At 41.0% G+C, this 21621-nt stretch overlaps 1 protein-coding gene across 1 annotated transcript; it reads right to left on the minus strand.

Moving 5' to 3' along the window:
- Positions 1–2238: 2238 nt before the first annotated feature.
- tgoln2 (trans-golgi network protein 2) lies at positions 2239–13952 on the minus strand. Its single transcript, XM_017696305.2, has 4 exons — positions 13790–13952; positions 10037–11592; positions 5824–5907; positions 2239–5436 (listed from the first exon to the last, which is right to left on the minus strand). Exons 1-4 carry the CDS (start codon positions 13839–13841, stop codon positions 5434–5436), a joined length of 1695 nt encoding a protein of 564 aa, XP_017551794.2. The 5' UTR covers positions 13842–13952; the 3' UTR covers positions 2239–5433.
- Positions 13953–21621: the final 7669 nt, after the last annotated feature.

The following is a 21621-nucleotide window of genomic DNA, read 5'->3' on the forward strand; positions in this document are numbered from 1 at the left end:
CTCCAAGTACTCCTCTGCATGGCTCGCCAGTAAAGGCATTACAGATGAAGAACTTATGACGTGGCCCCCTTCCTCACCTGACCTGAACCCAACTGAGAACTTGTGGGCAATTCTTAAGGAGGAAAACAGTACAGCTCTCTGAACAGAGTCTGGGAGGCTGTGGCTGCTGCTGCACAAAAAGTTGATCGTCAACAGATCAAGAAACTGACCGACTCCATGAATGGAAGGCTTATCACTGTTATTGAAGAGAAGGGTGGCTGTATTGGTCACTCTTTTTTTTATTTCTCAGAAATGTTCATTGGAAATCTTTGAGTTGTTTGTGTATAATTCTCACTTGAACAGATGAAAATAAAGTGAGATGGGAAAATGTGTTTTTCATTTAGCTGAGTCATCATTCTGCACCATTATAGTTTCCTGATAAATGTGCGCGTATAGATTTTCTCCTAAGAAAGCCAAAACCTCACTTTTACTTTCTTAAACATTCATGTTTGAGGTTTATTAACATTTTGGATTAACGGAGAATGTTGTAGTTGGTCATTAATAAAAATAATCCTCAAAAATAAGACTTGCCTAATAATTGTGCACACAGTGTATGTTCATAGCATACAAGGTTCACTGACCAGTAACATACCAGCTCGAGCAGATCACACCCAACCTAAAAATCTTTTGGCCTTTGCGATTTGGAACAAGTATTTTAAATGTCTAAATGAAAACAGAGCAACTGGAACTGTAACCAAGTAAAAGGACAAGTACAAATATTCACGTTCAACCATATTTGTTTCCAGTATCTTCCAAATGTTCCTAATACTTTAGTAACAAATCACAGTGACCTGCTGATGATGTATCAATAGATGGGAGGGACTAGATAACAATAAAAACAGATTGGGAGCGTGAATGAAGCTCGTTTTCCGGCTTTCTTCTGCATTAACCAGATAGCCTGCCTACGTTATGAAAAGGGGCTTCTGACAGGCAAGGTGAGTAATGACAGGAAGCTTGTGTGCTCAAATCCCAGGATTCTCTGGGTGTTTCTGTTTGTGTGTTGGGGAAGGCACCTGCTGCCCCTGGTGATGATGCTGGTCTGCTTCCAGACTGGGTGCAGTTAGGCATCAAATTTTCCCAAATTCCCCTTGTTGGATCAATAAAGTACATAACATTTGTTAGTCTGGCAAGAGTCCCTTTAAGTATTTTTCTCTTCTGCCTACAATATTACACCCAAAAAATGCTTCAACAGACTGAAAACCAGTGAAAAAAGGAAATAAAAAACACACTGTGACGAATAACTGAACATAAAGTCATACGCAAAAGTGTAAACATCGTATTATCTGATTTTCTATGCGAAAAGGAGCGAGCACATCCTCTACAATTTAAACGTCATCATTCTGCAAGTCTTAGTGCAGTCTGTTTATTTGCTAAGTTGAACGTATTGAAAATAATGAAATCATGATATATGAAGTGTGCCATAACTTTTGCAGTGTTTTAATTTTTCCGTTTTCTTAAATTCAGCAAATGCCTCCTCACTGTGTATTACATTGTGTAGACGTTGGTTTTCTTTAGAGGATGTGTTAACGACATTTCACCTAGAAAATCAACATAACATAACGCAATCTGACAAACTTCTGCATATGACCGTATCTCAGGTTGCTAACCTTGTCATGAGCAATTAAAAGAAAGATAAATGCATCATACGCAGCCGTGGTGGTTCTACAGGGTGATTCAAAAAAATATGTCCGATTTCAAAATGATTTGCTTCACTTGTAAATCATTACAGAACAATGCAGTAAATTGTAAATGGTTTAAATGAGCATAAAGTTTATGTAATTTTATAGGTGCTGAATATGAACCTTCTCCAGCTGCAGGGATAACATCAAGACCCTAGTCAATTCATCTCATACTCGATTATGTCTGGTGTCACTTGCGGCTCTTTCAGTGCAATTTTGGAGATCATCCAGTGTTGCGAAACCAACGACAAATGCGCTGAGCTGTTGGAGGTTCGCTGCCAGCGAAAATCACACTGCAGTTATGACACATTCACTCTTATTGAAGAAGAGAACGCAAAGGACTTTCTGCTCAGGGGTCGCATCTCCTCACAGACTGAAACTCTATGACCCCCTCTTACAATTAGAATGTGATTGGTTCCTAGACGCCCCACATTTGTAAAAATATGGCGCTTTGGGTTCAGATGAATCTTTCTGAATCGCCCTGTATTACAGCTATGAGTAAATAAGACAGAACTCAACATTTCATTTCAATCAGATTTTATGCAAAAGCAGTATCGGCATAAAAGTGACACTAGAATTACAGGTCAGTCCACACAGAGATTTTGTTTAAATAAAAGAAACATTTTCTTTCTCTAGCATTCAAATAGTGGTTGCACAAAGCCATTGCTCACGTCTTCACTATCATTCCACAAACTCGACAATGGAAAGTGCTAGAAAAGTGGCATTACAGTATATCAAAGATCCCTGGTAGAGAATAGTGATAGGTCATCCATAAGCAGGCACAGGGAGAGAAGAGGTTTTCACATGGCACTAGCGATTCTGTTGGGCTCACCTAGCTGTGTTTGCTCCTGTAGAAACATCTGCTAGTATATTCAGTTTTGGCACAGGCTAGTCGATCTCCAGCATGAGGCTTACTATCTTGTAATACTGAGCTCAAAATTGAAATAGACATCAATGAAAAAAGAAGAAACTGTAGACGACAGCACACTGTCCATACCTCTGTATGTCCTATGTTTTTTTTTCCTTTTAATGAAATTACTCCTCTACTTTCATATACAAATTTTGGTGTCAAACTACAGGTTTTGTGAAGTGAAAGCAAGTTAACACATCCTACATAAACAAAACACATCCTATATATGGAGCAAATTCTATTTATTGGGGGGGGGGGAGTCTAAAACTTTTGCCCAGGTAAGATTTTATGTTTTATTTTCTTTCCAATATATAAAAGCACAGGAAATAAACAGTAATTGTGCATTAAAAGGTACAGAAGTGTTCCCTGCAGAGGATATGTTCACTTGTTTTCACTTCAAAAATCATCAAGTAATTAAACCAGGTGTGCCCAAACTTCTGCATATGACTGTATGCTTCAAAGCAACGGTTGCCAAGTTTTGCAAATATCCTATTTAACTTAATTTACATTTACATTTATGGCATTTGGCTGACGCTCTTATCCAGAGCGACTTACAATTTGATCATTTTACACAGGAAGGCCAAGGCGGTGTTAGGAGTCTTGCCCAAGGACTCTTATTGGTATAGTGTAGGGTGCATCCCAGGTGGGGATTGAACCCCCGTCTACAGTGTAGAAGGCAGAGGTGTTAACCACTACACTATCCCAACCACGCTTAATGAGAAATTATGGACACAAGTTTATTTTTCAGACGTGTAATCAAGCTAACTAACGTTAGCATGGTGGCAAATTGCATCTCCTTGCTCTTTACAACCTAATTAGCTTTGACCAGCAACGACATCATAGCTCAAATAGACAGCTCAGTTCAAACAGACAGCTGGAACGCAATCAAGATGTAGCAACTCTAAACAAACACTGTTTACAAACACTCATTAGGTTGAAGGGGGTTTCACTGAAGCTTGTCCAAGCTGGCTCTGAAAGAGTGCATTTCCAGGCGGTGACTGATCGAAACGGCCACAAAATCCTGCTCCTGAAACAGCGGTTCGCCCACACACTCCTTCTCTATATGGCTAGTGTATAAAACGAGCTTCATGCTGCTTACACTCAGCAGGCCTCCACACTGTGACTAAATACTGACGGCTTCAGCAGAAGCAAGAGAACCAGATGCCATCGTACACACCACACCAGATGCTTCTTTACCATCAAATGAATAAAAAAATAATAATAATAAAAAAATCACTGGCTACCCAAAGTGGTAGAAAACCTCAAATCTCTGAAGCGGTAACTTCATAACAGAATGAAAACCCATCTGTTAATATAACATAAAACTTGAAAACCTACAAAGCTAAATTTGGCCCAACTCCACATTTTCAAACGGTGTAAATGAAGATAAACATTTACAAGGTTTTCATGCGACAGCGACAACATCCGCGATATCCGCATTTTTTGCTGGCAGAACAGCAAGTAGAGGCTTTGATGCCTCCATCTCTGCATGTTCGGCAGCATCCTGAGACGGAGGCGACGGCTGAAGGCTGAGCTCCTCGGAGCAGCACAGCAGCACAACCAGAGTGCAAACACAGATTACTTAGAGTGCAATAGGCTCAGGGCAGGTTCACTGCCACCTGCTAAACCAGAGGGGTTCCAATTCATTCTCCAGAGACCAAGAGCTGGTCCAGGTTTTGCTCTGCTCCAGCTTTTTAGCTTTTTAAAGTAGGTGCTGTTCTATTAAAAATAAAAGTGCCAAAATGGATAAATGCCATGGAAGAACATTTCACTGGCTGGTTCTTTAAAACCAAACTCAACTGCAGAAACTGAACTATAAGTTTTTTTGGGCTGGGGTTGAGTGGTTCTTCAATGACATCGCCACACATTGTTATTATGGCTCCTTGGCCGAAAGCAAAAACCGTTCGTAGTTCTGGGCGATATATCATCTATATCGGTGTACCATGATACTGATTCAGTTTTAGCAATATTTTTGCAAAATACTTGATAGATAATGCAAATTACAGCAATAAACTACCCACAAAATGGGGTTTTTAATTTGACTTTGTGAACTTTATTCGTGGTACTGAGGTCCTGACAGTTAACTGTAGTGTAAGTCATTGCCCGGGAGCTTAACTGTTCTGAAAGAACAAAACAGTGGGGTTTTTAAAACAAAGCCTTCACCACTTCTTCACAAAGCACAGTGCTTTCCTGGTTAAAACTGGAAATACATTTGCATGTGTTGTGGAAACTATTAAATGTTTTGATATGCTATTATAGGTGAACTGTTTACACGAAACAAAACTACAGCATTCAGAAGTGTTTTGCTTATGCTTTGTGAATAAGCTCAAAGGATCTTATTAATCCCTGAAAGTATAAGACCTCCAAGCTACTTTTCATGCTGAAACAAGTCCGTACACCCAACTGTGCATCATCATCATCATCATCTAACAGGCCTCGGCAAGGCTAACTAACCCTGCACAGACATGCAGCAAAGCAGCCACAACTGAACAAAATGTATATATTACTTCTATTTTCTCAAGACGGGGAAGAAAACAAAGAAAACAGAGGAAAAATGAAAAAGAAGTACCATATTTTCTCTAAGAATCCATCCAATAAATTACTGATAACATTTCAAACTTAAGATCATGAACCCTTACACCAAATGAAAAGCCCTAAACCTGACTGTCTTTTAGATCAAAGAACACGATTTCGGAAAACGTCACAGTTTTTATCAAATTAACACCTTGCTTGGTTTCATCATACGCAGTTCAAATTTCAAGGCCACAGCTGATTCCCGCAGGCAGGTTTTAACGTTGGTCTTCATCACTGTAACAGAAAGGCACGAGACAGGTTTAAGCACAACGGTGACATTCATTACCGAAAAACAATTTGAGAAATTAAAACAGAGTTCAGTAATCTGCTGAAAGGCTCAGGCCTAAGCCCCTTCAACCTCAGTCACTGCACGCGGCATGTAGCCAAAGGCTACGTGGCTACAGCCCAACATCCTCTCATGGGATTCTCACATGCTCTAAATCAGCTTCTACCAACAGTTTCCTTATGAAAACTTAAAAGACTGGAAAAACATGTCTTTCGGTGGTGTATCAAGTGAGAATACATGACAAACCAGCGAGGAGGTACCTGAAAACTATTTGTCATAAGCACCTCAATCTGTCATAGTGTAAAAATGGTCTGAAGGTCCACATTTGTACTTACATGCTGCTCAAGTTTCTGATAGTCTGCTGATTTGGGTCTCCGTGTGGTCCTTGATTTACTGCCCTCCAGCACATAAGCAATGATCTGAGAGAGAGAGAGAGAGAGAGAGAGAGAGAGAGAGAGAGAGAGCATGAGAAACCCAACATGCAAAAAAACTTTGATAGTTGAGATTGGAGTATCTCATGAACAGATAAACTACAAAAGGGAAAAAGACTTTGATTAAAATTAGCACCAGGCTTGCTTTTTAGATGTTAGCCCTGAAGATTACAATCTAAAAACAAGTTTTATTCAATTATAGGCTGGAGGCAGGGGGGAGGGTGTGGGGGTAAAAAGAGGCTGACTTTTCAGATGAGCTAATGGTAACTGCTATACTGTCTGATGCTGATGAGGACTCGTCGTCTTCTATTCAAGGTACACGGCGATTCAAAAAGATTCATCCGATTTGAAAGCGCCATATTTTTACAGTTGTGAGGCGTCTAGGAACCAATCACAATCCAACTGAAAGAGGGGGTCTGACTGTCACCGGAAGACTGCTCCCTTCAGTCTGCGAGGAGACGAAGACCCCTGAACAGAGAGCATTGTGTGTTCTGCACTTCAATAAGAGCAGTTCCATCATAACTGTGCAACGTGATCTTCCTCCAACAGCTCAGAGTGTTCCTCGATGGTTCCACTGGATGATCACCGAAATCGCATTGGAAGGGCCGTGAGTGCAGTGACACCAGACATAACCGATCGAGTACGAGATGAATTTGACTATGGTGTTGATGTCTGTGCAGTTGGAGGAGGTTCATATTGAGCATGTGTACAATTTACATAAACTTTCTGCTCATTTAAACCATTTACAGTTTACTGCATTGATCTGTAATGATTCACAAGTGGAATAAATCATTCTGAAATCGGATGAACTTTTTTGGATCACTCTGTATTTTCACCTCAGTGGACAAAATACCAACATGTTACATAGTCAGAGAAAATACAGAAGAGCCGGTGTGTAATCTAATCACACACCCCCATCCCGATCTTACTTCACTTGGTTTCCAGCCTGTCTGGAGCTTTTCATTCCAAACAAGCAGGAATACACCCGATTTTACCTGTCAAATCAGTTGGTCTAAGTCTTCAAACAAATGACGAGGATTTGCTCCTCTGCTTTTCTAAAATGAAAATCTGCAGCACCTTGCAAATAAGACTGAACACTCTAGTACGTGCACAAAAAAAAAAAGTCTCTCTAAAGGGAACCAAACAATTCAGGGACGTCTTCACTGGGGAAACATTATGACCTGGTTACTACTGCAGATAAAACGCACACTGGTCATGCACAACGCAGAGCTTCTCATAGTATTTTGAGCTACGATAGCAGGAACATGCTGACCATGAATATCGCCGTTCTGCAGCAGCTACCAGACAGAAATATATGTGTGTGTATATATATATATATATATATTCAGTTTTTCGATAATGAGAATTATGTCCATTATATGATGCCCATAAAACAGTGGCATCCTTATTTCCAAGCAGTTTATTATTCAGTAACTGCATGAAATAAATGCAAATTTGTATTTTAGTTATTTTTTTCCATAAAGGTTCCCCTCAAATGAACAGATCATGTGTTTTATGATCACACATATCGCTGTATGCTTACAACTTTCTGCTGAAAGCCAAAAATCTCAGACGCTCCTAGTATTATTTTATAAAAATCATTTTTACAAAGCAGATCACTGAAGAGACGCCATCTGTTCATGGTTTATAGTCGACTTTCAGTAGAAAAAAAATGATTTTATTATAAGGGTTTAAAATGACATCATCCATCTATTTGACTGGAAAGAAGAGTTACAGCCTCAATACGACGCCCAGCTTCTGAATGTAGCTTGTGAAATGTGGAAGTTATGAAGAACATGACGAAGTGCAATTTGGAACCACTGGTTTCTATCTGGATGACATTTACAATGTTGTGTAAAGTTCCTTTATATATAAATGGAAAAACTCTGGAACTTGGAACTCTGTAGTTCTACAGTTACAGACTGTAGTCCATCTGTTTCTCTGATACTTTGTTACCCCCTTTTACCCTGTTCTTCAGTGGTCAGGACCCCCATGGACCCTCACAGAGCAGGTACTATTTGGGTGGTGGGTCATTCTTTGTACTAATATGGTGGAGCTGTGTTAGTGTGTGTTGTGCTGGTATGAGTGGATCAGACACAGCAGTGCTGCTGGAATTTGTAAACACTGTGTCCACTCACTGTCCACTGTATTAGACACTCCTACCTTGTCAGTCCACCTTGTAGATGTAAAGTCAGAGATGACAGCTCATCTGTTTCTGCACAGTTTGTATTGGTCATCCTCTAGTTCTTCATCAGTGGTCACAGGATGGTTTTTCAAAAAACAGATTCATTTGTCCCATTCATTTTTATATAATCAATTTTTTAATGACCATTTTTCCTCTATCCTCTATTCTGATTGGCTGTCCTGTGTTGTGCCTTGTTAAAAAAAACAGTCTCAAACACTCCTTATACCTTCAGTGTAAATGGGTGGAGCTAAATGTGTTGGTTTTTGTGACATCGCAAAATCATTCATTCAAAACTGTCTGGTTTTGTAGCTAAGTTTCCATATAAGGACCTAATGGACTAAAGAGTGTTATGCTTTGAAAATGTGTTTACAGACTATGTCAAATTACTTAATTTTTTTTTTAAATGGCAAAATACATTTTTCTGTGATATAGAAGGTAAAATGATGGAAAAGATAACATGTGGCATTAAATAACATGTAAACTGTTGGTGTTACCATAGATAGGTAACATAAACCAGTGAACTGCTCGGACCAGCCGCAGGGATTTATGCCGATCGGTATATTTTGATGTTTTTGTGTAGTGAACGCTAACATTTATATTGCTGCTCTAATACTGCAGTAACAGTACAATGTTGTGTAAAGTTCCTTTATATATAAATGGAAAAAAACAGGCCAATCAAAATAACAATGCCAGGTTTGTACAATCTTGTTTGGACAATCTTTTAGCAGCACAGTGTGGCATTAACTGTACTAACGCTAACTTAAGACTAATTTAAATATCATCTAACTGCAATACACTAGTAAAGGTCACAATATTGATTTATATCAATATTGCCCAGTCCTGGTCTACAGTATTCAAATGAGCCTCTAACCAGTCTACGCTCATTGTCCATTTTATCAGCTCCACTTACTGTATAGCTGCACTCTGTAGTTCTACAGTTACAGACTGTAGTCCATCTGTTTCTCTGATACTTTGTTAGCCCCTTTTACCCTGTTCTTCAGTGGTCAGGACCCCCATGGACCCTCACAGAGCAGGTACTATTTAGGTGATGGATCATTCTCAGCACTGCAGTGACTCTGATGTGGTGCTGGTGTCCAGCCAACAGCGTCCTGTGACCATTGATGAAGGACTAGTGGATGACCAACAATAATTGTGCAGCTGATGAGCCATCATCTCTGATTTTACATCTACAAGGTGGACTGACAAGGTAGGAGTGGACAGTGAGTGGACACAGTGTTTCAAAACACCAGCAGCACTACTGTGTCTGATCCACTCGTACCAGCACAACAGATGTAAAGTCAGAGATGATGGCTCATCTGCTGCTGCACAATTATTGTTGGTCATCCTCTAGTCCTTCATCAGTGGTCACGGGACGCTGTTGGCTGGATATTTCTGGTTGGTGGACTGTTCTCAGTCCAGCAGCGACACTGAGGTGTTTAAAAACTCCAGCAGCACTACTGTGTCTGATCCACTCAGACCAGCGCAACACACACTAACACACCACCACCACCACCACATCAGAGTCACTGCAGTGCTGAGAATGATCCATCACCTAAATAGTACCTGCTCTGTGAGGGTCCATGGGGGTCCTGACCACTGAAGAACAGGGTAAAAGGGGCTAACAAAGTATCAGAGAAACAGATGGACTACAGTCTGTAACTGTAGAACTACAAAGTGCAGCTATACACTAAGTGGAGCTGATAAAACTGACAATGAGTGTAGAAACAAAGACATAATGTTATGCCTGATTGATGTAATTCGTCCATATCATACTTTGGTCTCAGATTAATTTCAGCAGTTAATCAGCAGGTTTAGTAGGTTTCAGCTTGAGCTGAGTAAACATCAAGCGGTGCTGCACTCTGGCCCAGTAAGTAACTCTTGCCCTAAAGGCAAAGATCTCTCAAACAATCTGAAGCATTAAAAGGGCCCCACCTTGCGCTTGTTGTGGTATCCAATGTAAAGGACGGCCACCAGTACAGCGGTACAGACGAGATAGGCAAAGAAGTGGCTGCTCTCCTCCTGCTCCAGTCGAGGGTCAAACAGCACCTTCTGGCCTCCACTTCTGTTGACTGGAATCTTTCCACGATTCGTGTAATCAACAACATTGCGACCGACATCAAAATCCTCGTCTTGTGCATCAGTGTAATCAGTGCCCTGATCCGTCTCTGGATACTTCTCCTGCTTTTCATCTTCGTCCCCATCCGTCTCTCCTTTCCTTTTACCTTCGTCCCCACCCGTCTCTCCTTTCATTCTACCTTCGTCCCCATCCGTCTCTCCTTTCGTTTTACCTTCGTCCCCATCGGTCTCTCCTTTCGTTCTACCTTCGTCCCCATCCGTCTCTCCTTTCGTTTTACCTTCGTCCCCATCCGTCTCTCCTTTCGTTTTACCTTCGTCCCCATCCGTCTCTCCTTTCCTTTTACCTTCGTCCCCATCCGTCTCTCCTTTCCTTTTACCTTCGTCCCCATCCGTCTCTCCTTTCCTTTTACCTTCGTCCCCATCCGTCTCTCCTTTCGTTTTACCCTCGTCCCCATCCGTCTCTCCTTTCGTTTTACCTTCGTCCCCATCCGTTTCTCCTTTCGTTTTACCTTCGTCCCCATCCGTTTCTCCTTTCGTTTTACCTTCGTCCCCATCTGCCTTTCCCTTCGTTTTAACTTCGTCCCCACCCGTCTCTCCTTTCACTTTACCTTCGTCCCCAGCCGTCTTTCCTTTTGCTTTACTTTTGTCCCCATCCGTCTCTCCTTTCGCTTTACCTTCATCCCCATCCGTTTCTCCATTAACTTTACCTTCGCCCCCATCCGTCTCTCCTTTCACTTTACCTTCGCCCCCATCCGTCTCTCCTTTCACTTTACCTTCGCCCCCATCCGTCTCTCCTTTCACTTTACCTTCGCCCCCATCCGTCTCTCCTTTCACTTTACCTTCGCCCCCATCCGTCTCTCCTTTCACTTTACCTTTGCCCCCATCCGTCTCTCCTTTTGCTTTACTTTCGTCTCCATCTGTCTCTCCTTTCGCTTTACCTTCGTCCCTACCCGTCTCTCCTTTCGCTTTACTTTTGTCCCCATCCGTCTCTCCTTTTGCTTTACTTTTGTCCCCATCCGTCTCTCCTTTCACTTTACCTTCACCCCCATCCGTCTCTCCTTTCGCTTTACCTCCGTCCCCATCTGTCTCTCCTTTTACTTTACCTCCGTCCCCATCCAACTTTCCTTTCTTTTCATCTTTGCCCTGATCTGTATCTCCTTTCTCTTGATCTTCGTCCTGACCCTTGTTTTCTTGCTCTTTTATTTTCTTTTCATCTATTTCTTCTGGGCCTTGTAAATTCTCCTGCTTCCCATTCAGCTCTTTGGCTTGTGTCTGCTGATTTGCTTCATTGGGACTGTCTTCCTGACCAAATTTTGTCTGTTCTGCAGAATGTGCCCCATCTTCCTCGGTCTTTGTGACAAGTGGAACTGTTGACTTGTCCACTTGGCCTGGCATGTCCTGGATAGGCGCACCTACAAAATACCAAACATTGCATTCAAACACAGCCACAAAAAGTGTTCTTTATTGCCTATTTGCGCTGTCCACGTCAGGTATTTTAGGCACTTTCAATCAGGTCAACATGAAATTAAGAATGTTCTGAAATCACTTTTGCCCTTCGGATACAATTACAGCATCCACATGTATCCTCAAGCCAAATCCGATTACCAATACTAACCGATTTCAATATGAAAACGATTAATCTTTCAGCCCTTCTGTACCACCTAAAAAAACAGTTTTAACATTTATACTTTGCTACATCTACTCAGTCAATTTAGCTTATGCAGACTTTTGTAGCCTCCATTTAGCTTACCTAGGTGTCTCCATCCACACTGAGGATGTGGCTGTGACTGTGAGTGTTTAAAAATGGGCTAAAATCACACAGCGTATTCCGGGCAGGAATCTACTAAGGCTTAATGTTTAAAGTGTCCAGGGACTTTGTGTCTGTCAGGCAACGCCTCTCTCTGTAAACAGACCCTCCTTCACTGACAGCTGGAGTCATCTGACATTAAGCGCAGCAGTGTACACTCGGCCCACATCACACAGACTCAGCTGGGTTCAGAATGTTAACGTCTGTGAATTTTTATAGGCATGAATGTGAGTAAACAAGCACGGTATCAGACCGATTCCTGACACCAGTAAGCATTGATGCATCCGTACTGATTACACTAAGAAAGCTACCAAGTAAAATCGGTGAGGAACTAAGCGAATTGAGTAACAATAATAACAGCACACTGTGCTTTACCAACATGTATTCTAAAGATATTCTGAATATGTTTACGGCAACGTACTAATTATTCACTGAAAGTATTCAAAGTGTTCTACCCAACTTTGATCATAACCACATTTACTGTAAACCCTTACAATGCTTCTAAATCATGGAACTCATGCCCAGCACACATGACATGACTTTTCCATAATGTCATTTTTTTCCCAAAATGAAAACCATCTCAAAATGAAAAACAATCTCTTTACCAAATAACAATGCATGAGGATTTATTTTTAAATCGAAACGCTGCACTGGTGTCAGAATTGAATACAAAATATCTTAAAATGACTATATTGTTCCCACATTGCAGTAGTTCAAAATCTCGTGTGTGCACTGCGTTTCAATGAGGTAAAAAAACCTGAAGTACAAAAAAAAGAGGTCAAGCGATGTGAAAACAGCGTAGTGGAGGTTTCACTTCCATTCTGACACATTCTGCGGGTCACCAGCGGGAAAGTAACGCACTTCACTGCTCTCCCTGTCAGGATTACACTTCAGTGGGGAAAATCTAAAGCGCTGCAGAGTGGAAAGTTAAACGGGTGGGCCTTTTTAGCTAGACTGCATTCAATTCTGACATCAATTCAACATTTCACAATTTCACAAAACCCCAAGCGCTGGTTTTCACTCTGGCACATGTTCAGTCAACGGCAAACCCCGGATTCCAGCGGTTGTAAACAATTGGAAAAAAAACTGAAGTTGTTCAGCAGTGCGCAAGACATGCGCAATGCTAGCCACCGTCATGACCACAGACAACAAACGCTCACAGCTTTAGTCGAACCAAGAACTGCGATCTTCACAATATTCTTACAGTGACTTAAAAAAATGAGACTATATTAAAATGTGTGGGCGCGAGCACGTTTGTTAATTCAGCGTTCAGTCGCCACTCCGTGCGGTTCGTCTGAAGCTGAATCTGTCTTGCGCATATTGGGCACCACACCGAGAGCGAAAGGCAGTGTTTACCTCATTGCGCCACGTTTATTTACGAGCAAACAGAATAAACCGCCTGGCCGTCCGTCGATTAGCTACTCTACCCTCACCCCACACCTTCTCCGCGGACCAGTGGCGTCACGCGTGCGCCGCGTTTCAAGTTTGTTCCACTGTAGTATCCGCATTTTAACATGACACGCATTCCTGCCCGCGCTAAATCACGGGAGACGCGTTAGAGAACAGGAGAAAGTGGAAGGGGAACGTGAGACCCACTGCACACGCGTATTATTCACGCTTTAAGAAAGACCACGGGACTAACAGCTGTAATCCAGCGAGCAGCAGCCTCGCACACACACCGCTGCGCCCTCGGCGTGACGGTGATTTTTTGATTATCTGGCAGCTCCTCCAGCGCTAGCGAAGTTAGCCTGTTAGCCGAGTTCGCTGTTCTGTTAACAAGCTGACAAGCTATTCACACTCACCGCGGGAGCCGCACAAACAGGCCAGGAGCAAAAGCAGCGCCGTTAACTTCATCGCGACTCTGTACGACGGAGCAAGCCGGACTCTGACGCAGGGAAAGAAGCGCAAAACAGGATCGCGGACAGGATCCGCAACGTCACTCACGACTGTGTGGCTCGCAGTAAAATGAAGGGCGGGGCTTCGCTGCGCTTCTGTCTCTCATTAGATGTTGCGCGGCAGGACTTTTATTTTGAAAAAAAAGGAGGAACCGCAGCTAAACACAATAGTTTTTTTTTTTTAAGTATTTATTGATTTGTATTATTGTGTTAAACAATATACAGGCCCTTCAAGAATATATGCTCATACATTAAGACACAAAATCAACAAACACATGAAGAATGAGAAAACAAGCAAATAAATAAATAAATGGATCTTATATTTTTAATTTATTTCCATTTTTATTTAATAACTTTTTAAATTAATTCTAAATAAATAAAATACACAGATATACATTTATGGGTATCTGAGATATTTCATTCCAAATTGTATTCCAAATATTAAAGTACATTTAAAAATATAATTGCCATACATTATCAAATGTTTTTTTAAAAATACACACACACACACACACATTCACACGCTCATTTCATAACATTTAACTCTTTATTTGAAACTAAGATGCTGTATCTTCTGTAAAAACCTAAGTAGAACTGTAAAGGCTCTGTTCAGCCAGGAGGGGGCGATAGAGTTCCGTTTAAATAATAAAGGAGAACTAACAGAATCGTTAGAAGTGAGGCATAATTAAGTCGTTCAAACATAAACAGTCAATGAGATCGGCCTGCTGTGAAACCGCGCTGCAGAGAAAGCCACATTTCTTTACAGCGTGGTCTCAGGAACCAGATGTCGTAATGCCTACAATGTAATTCTAGTGATTTTATTTGCTGTCCAATGCAACCAGTTCACCTACACGTCTCTTCTGTGTTTATATCATATTTATATTCATTTACTGAACTCTAACCCCTGTTAAGCAGTCCTGACTTCTCTATATAAGTTGTGGATGTCACATCCAACCCCAGTGAATGAAATTTCAATCACTGAATTATGGAGAAATGTAGAAAAAATAGTGGAATTCCCCTTTAATGTCCCGCCACTGTCAGGACACTGCGCTGGTACTGAAGGCACCCTTTAAACTTACTCAGTTCTACTGTTGTTGTTGGTGTTTGAACTGCTTTAGTAGACAATAGCTGATGACTACAAGACTATTTAATATACAACTATTAAAAAAAAACAGATTTTGCAAAAAAGTCAAAATTACACATCAAGCCCTTCTTTGGGCTGTCATCGGCTCTGGAGCTGAATGCAGGCCTCACAGCACACAAATACATGCACATATATATATATATATATATATATATATATATATATATATATATATATATATATATATATATATATATATATATATATATATATATACACACACACACACACACACACACACACACACACACACACACCGGCCACTTTATTAGGCATTCAAGGTGTTCAATTGCTTGTTGACTATATAATAATAATAGATAATAGCTAATCAGCCAATCACATGTCTACAGCTCAATGCATTTAGGCATGTAGAGATGGTCAAGACAACTTGCTGAAGTGCAGACCGAGCATCAGAATGAGGAAGAAAGGGGATTTAAGGGACTTTGAACGTGGCGTGGTTGTTGGTGCCAGACGGTCTGAGTATTTCAGAAACTGCTGATCTACTGGGATTTTCATGCACAACCATCTCCAGGGTTTACAGAGAACGGTCCAAAAAAGAGGAAATATCCAGTGAGCGGTCAGTTGTGTGGACGAAAATGCCTTGTTGATGTGAGAGGTCAGAGGAGAATGGGCAGACTGGTTCCAGATGATAGAAAGGCAACAGGAACTCAGATAACCACTTGTTAAAACCAAGGAATGCAGAACACCGTCTCTGACCACACAACACGTCGAACCTTGAAGAAGATGGGCTACAGCAAAAGGGGGTCCAACCTTGTACCTAATAAAGTGGCTGATGAGTGTATATGTGCGTGTATATATATATATATATATATATATATATATATATATATTTACACACACACACACACACACACACACACACACACACATAGACAGACGTTTGTATTGGTGTCTTTGTGGTTCATTAACCGACCCCAACCTCAGAAACCAAAAGCTGAGCTCTTCTGCGTCTTCTAGGCGCCCTCACGCCGCCAGACTCAGATGAATGTAGATGTTCAGCTGTTTAATGTAAAGTTTTAAAATTCCCGCATCTCACTTGAAGATCCTTGGAGCATGAACCATGGGCGCAGTGTCCAGGGGGGGAGTGGGCGGTTACTGTCTTCCCAGTAATTACAGCTCCTCCAAGAATTATTTAGTCATTCATTTTCGTTATAAAAGATGAAAGAAAGTGGATACAGATATAATAAAAGCAGTAACAGTGACTAAAATGTTGTGGTCCTCCCCCGGTTCTAAAACACTTGGTTGCGTCCGGAGCGGGAAACAGCAGCCTGGCCGTTCTCCGGCTTCACTCAAGTAGTTACGGGATTTTGAGCTGAAGCGTTTCTGTGTTTATTACTGTGCGTTTGGGTTACCTCGGATTTTTGACACGTTGCTGTTTCAAAAATAAGTTTACTTCAAAGTTGTTTGGTGTATCGTGGTTTACACCACAGTAGACTCTGAGTAAACATCACTAAGGTGCCGTCTAACGGTGGTTTCCGTTACATTAGCGTTAGCGTTAGCATTAGCAGTATCTATGGCTGGGGTAGTTTAAATCAAAGTAGCTGCAAATCTCGGTGACACGACCAGATATAATACAGCTTTTCTCAACTTTACTGTTCACAGACATCAGAAGAGGAGTGAATGGTGTTATTTTGAGGCTACACTTGCTAGCAAGTGTTTATCGGACCACCAGCTCAAGGTTGGCCTCCCACTGAGTACCGTTACCGCTGCTGGTCCACCCTCGGACACAGATTACTGGTCTGAAACATTTTAATCTCTCCAAATAGGTTTTAAACATAAGCCTTTTATTTTGGAAAATGGACTAAGACACATATCACAAACAACGAAGAGGGCAAAATGAATGAAATTTAATTACCAGACACCTAACAAAGTGGTTTTGTTGAAAATGTTGCTAGATTAAAATTATTTACAAAGCTAGTAACAAAGGACAATGAAAGAAAGAACGAAGAAAGAATAACTAAGTTGGATGGTGAGAAAAATGAACGATGAAAAGTGTCCTTTTGTCTAATGTTCTGCGTAGCCACCGGTAGTCCACCCAGAAAACACTTAGGAATAAGCCAGTGGGCCGCCAACATCGGGCCAGCATTGGGCCAGCATTGGGCCAACTTTGGGCCAATATTGTCAGGTTGCCTGACGGCTAACATTGTCTTAGCCATTTAACTGAGAGTTGTAGAGGTAATGTTGCTCCTATGATACACTTTTACCAACATTATACGCTGTCAGGTGTTAAACAATTTGATATTTGGTCTTTATGTTAAAACTATACTAATTTGTGTCCTCAAGAAAAAGAAAGACACGAGGCAGAGACAGAGGCAAGGCTGAGAGTGACAGACGTGAGGTGGGAAAATAGCTAACGTATAGTGTTAGCAGGGAGGTAAGAAGTGAGGCAGGTTTGCTTAGAAACAGAACATAAGTTTATTCATTATTCATTTATTCATCAGCTGTTGCTTATTTCAGTTAAACGTATTGGGTTGAGATTCGCTTGTTTTGCATATTTCCAAAAGCTGTTTAATAGCCATGCTTTCCTGTGGCTGAATGACCCCAGACCCCCAAACAAGGTCCTGTTCAAGCCTTTAATGTTCCACCCACAGTTGCACCCAAGCCAGTTCTTATTCATCCTATTACATCAAAAAATTAGACTGCAAATGTAGAAAGGTTTGACTGCAAAATAGTAGTGGGTGTCTGCAATAAAATCCCCAGTGAATGGGGATGAAAAAAGCTAAATGGCTAAAAATGAAAAAATGAAAAATTTCTAGCTTTTTGCAAAGGAACTTTCTCTACTTTTGGAAATAATATTCCATTAAAAAAATCAAAGAAGATGCACCCGTCTTTGATCAGCTGATCAGATCATTGGCTGAGTAAAGTAGTTCACGCTCACTGACGTAACAAATGTGCTTAAGGCACTGTGAGAACATCCAGTAGCTGGAGTTTAATGGTGTAAAAAGTATGACAACAGTGCTGAAATATGTTTTGCCTGTTCTAGATTCAGACACATTTTCCTGTATAAAAATGATTAAGCATTTGCAAATTAGAACAATTTTGTACTAAACCTCCATAGGAACCCATTCATTTTGGGCATGTTAGGGAGCATCCTCTAGTGTCTGACAGACACGGAAGATATTTTTGAGCATCAGTTCTCCTCACTAGACATTCACATAAAAATTGGCCTGAGTAGTTGCAAGCGTCTCAACTTGGTAAAACAAGTTTCATTAAACAGCCAATCAAAACACATATAACCCAGCATATGGTGAAGTTCACAACATCATTTTAAACAAACAATTCCACCCGATCAACAGACAGTATGATATGTGGAAAAACTGGATCTGGTGCACCCAAACAGGTGTTAATGATCAGAACACATTTTTGGAGGAACTTGTCTTTTTTAACTTCGGATATCAGGTTTTGCTCTTTGTTATTGGAGTTTGATAGTATCGTCTTGCCTGGATAAAAAGAGCTCTGTGAGACTTTCAGATAGTAAGTTGTAGATGCCTGTGAGTCTGGGAAGGGGTTGAAGAAGATAAACAAAATACTGAAAATCAATCATTTCACTGTCTGGAAGTTCAGCTACAAGGGGAGAAAATTCCAAACCACTACCAGTTTCCCCGGGCCAGACTGCCCCAGCGAATTTAATCCAAGAGCAGATCGTAAGATGCTAAAAGAGGTCTCCAAGTACTACATAATTTCATCACAGGATCTGCAGGTAGCTCCAGCCACTGTTGATGTAAAACTGCTTGCATGTGCTGTCAGGAAAAGACCACGAATTTGTCTTACATGGGAGTTGTACCAGAAGTCATGTTTGGTAAAAACCAAAGACAACATTTGATCAGAATAACCAGCTGTAGATGGCAGTCGTGGGCTGGAGATTAGGGAGCTGGCCCTGTGACTGGAAGGTTGCTGGTTCAATCACCAGCACCGACAGACTGAGGTGTCCTTGAGCAAGACACCTAACCCCCAACTGCTCCCTGGGCGCCATGGATAGGGCTGCCTACCGTTCCGGGCAAGTGTGCTCACTGCCCCCTAGTGTGTGTGTATTCACTAGTGTGTATGTGGTGTTTCACTTCACGGATGGGTTAAATGTGGAGGTGGAATTTCCCCAGTTGTGTTATTAAAAAAGTATCACTTAACTTAAAGCACGGTGGAGGATTATTATATGGTTTGGGGCTGCTTTGTTGACTCAGGGCCGGGCTAACTTACAATCACAGAACTAGAGAGTTCCAATGGGATAATGATCCCAAACATACAAATAAATCATAATACAAATAAATAAACCATGGAATGACTCGAAAAGACGAAATGGAGAAGTGTGGAATGCTGTGGGGGGATTTGAAACAGGCTGTAGACTCAAATATTGCTCAGTTGAAAGAATTCTGCATGGAGAATTGGGCAAAAATTTCTCAGAGTAGACAGTTATGGGAAACACCCACACAACGTTGTTTCTGCCAAAGGGGGCAGTACCAGTTACTGAAGCTAGGGGTGTGTTTACTTTTTCAACAGACAAAAATGTCTGTTAAATCTCAGTTAATTTTTTTTGTTAAGAAATAATTACGAAGTCAAATTTCCATTGTTTTTTGCTCTAACACTTATTTACACGTACAGTTTAACTGAAGATCAAATAGGCTATTAATCTGTCAACATATGTCAAAAAAAGAGAATATTTTACAGGGTGTGCTTCTTCATATGACTATATACACAGATAAAAGAATAGCAATGATAGCTGAAAAAATATACAAAGATGTTAAAATGCTGCAAATATGTAAATAATACATTGCAATATTTAAAGAAATACAAGCTGCTAATTTGGTTAACTGGTGGAGTATTCAAATGCAGTTTTGATTGTTTTCATAAACCTCTGAAATCATTCTGTAGTTGACATCATGCCCCTATTAGGAACTTTCAGTCTAGGCTGGTTTTCTCTTTATTTTGTGTTTTGTACATTCACATTTCCCCAGAATGTCACAGTATCCTCTGAATTACAGATTGTTTAGCTGTCAAAATATGAATAATGCTGCATACATGCTACAGGCAAGCTAACAATCCTGCACAATAAATCCACTGTTAAACTTCAACACTAATGTATCGCAACACCAGCTACTACAACTGTGGCTATTACTGCCAAAGCAATTTAACTACAACAATCGACAAAGTTTGCTGGTTTGCGTGGGGCATTTTGATGAAAGTCATCTGACGTCACTTCATTGTGCAGCAGCATTAGTTCACATGTAGCTATAGTCGAATTTCGTCTCAACGCTATAGCAGCACATTTCGAAAAATGTGGTTCATTATCCAACTGCACGAAAACACAACTTCCCAGGTCTGTTGTTTGGTATAAGTGTCAGGTTGCACAGAGTTACATGAACGTTTCACCATATACAGTTAGCCTTAAATCAAAGCTGCAATTCTTTGCAAAAAAAAAAATTCTCCATGTGATAAGCGGCCAAATGTCCCACGTAATGACAAAATATTAATGTTTTCGTCATCCTGGGGACATTGAGTCCCCACAAAATGTGCCTCTGGAACAAAACATCTGAACACACACACACACACACACACCAACTTGTAAGTAGACCCAGTTGACGCAGAGTCCAAACGCATTTATAATGCTGTGTGGAGACTTCGGGACAGCAGATGTCTTCTTCAATTTTAATCACAAAAGATTCATGAGCGCTTCATGTATCTCCAATTCTTCAAGCTGCTGTCTCCAGTCTTCCATTTCCCACATATGTCTCAGTGAGGGGAGGGAGGGCTTGCATTATGAAGAAGATGATGCCATCTTGGCTGTTGCAGAAGTTTTTGAGGGGCTATCGTAGAGGCAACCTGATCTCTGATCAGCTGAACAAAAGGACACACTCTGGGAGATCTGCGTTCTTCAGTGAAATCCTGCCCCAACTTGAGCTTCTTTACTACTAAATGTTATGTCTGCCATGATCTGCAGTGGTAAAAGAGCTCTAAATCCACACTCATGTGAAAACATTTGCTTTCAACATAATAATTCAAGTACAAGCAAAGGCAGACTTTTAAGTGACATGGACAAAGTATCTGATCTATAAACTTAAACTAAGTCTCTAAAACAGGCTGAGCAGTATTGTTTAAATTATTAACTGAAAAGATGTTGAAATGAAATAAACAGCAGTGTTGTTGAAGTCCATATACAGCACTGTGCGAAAGTCTTAGGCACTCAAGACACATTTTCAAAATATGTTTATTTGTGTAGTATGTGTTTATTTGTGAATGTGTGTGTGTGTCTGTCTGTCTGGCGACCTGTCCAGCGTGTATCCTGCCTTTCACTCAATGACAGCTGGGATAGGCTCCAGCACCTCCCCGCGACCCAGAAAGAGAAGCGGCTTAGAAGGTGTGTGTGTGTGTTTATTTTTTGAGAAAAGTTCATATTTGAATAAACAAAATTTATAGAATATTAGTTAATAATGGCCCTGCGATGGACTGGCGACCTGTCCAGGGTGTATCCTGCCTTCCGCCCGAAGACTGCTGGGATAGGCTCCAGCACCCCCCCCTGCGACCCTGACGGAGAAGCGGATTAGAAAATGGATGGATGGATAGTTAATAATGATTTTTATAT

Source organism: Pygocentrus nattereri, chromosome 29, assembly GCF_015220715.1.
Source record: "Pygocentrus nattereri isolate fPygNat1 chromosome 29, fPygNat1.pri, whole genome shotgun sequence".
Taxonomy (NCBI): domain Eukaryota; kingdom Metazoa; phylum Chordata; class Actinopteri; order Characiformes; family Serrasalmidae; genus Pygocentrus; species Pygocentrus nattereri.

Excerpts from the sequence above, each read along its gene's own strand:
- tgoln2 (XM_017696305.2), bottom strand. The coding sequence starts at position 13,841 with ATGAAGTTAACGGCGCTGCTTTTGCTCCTGGCCTGTTTGTGCGGCTCC. Across the intron at positions 11,593-13,789 it reads CTGTTTGTGCGGCTCCCGCG|GTGCGCCTATCCAGGACATG; the intron begins GTGAGTGTGAAT and ends GGTATTTTGTAG. Across the intron at positions 5,908-10,036 it reads GATACCACAACAAGCGCAAG|ATCATTGCTTATGTGCTGGA; the intron begins GTGGGGCCCTTT and ends TCTCTCTCTCAG.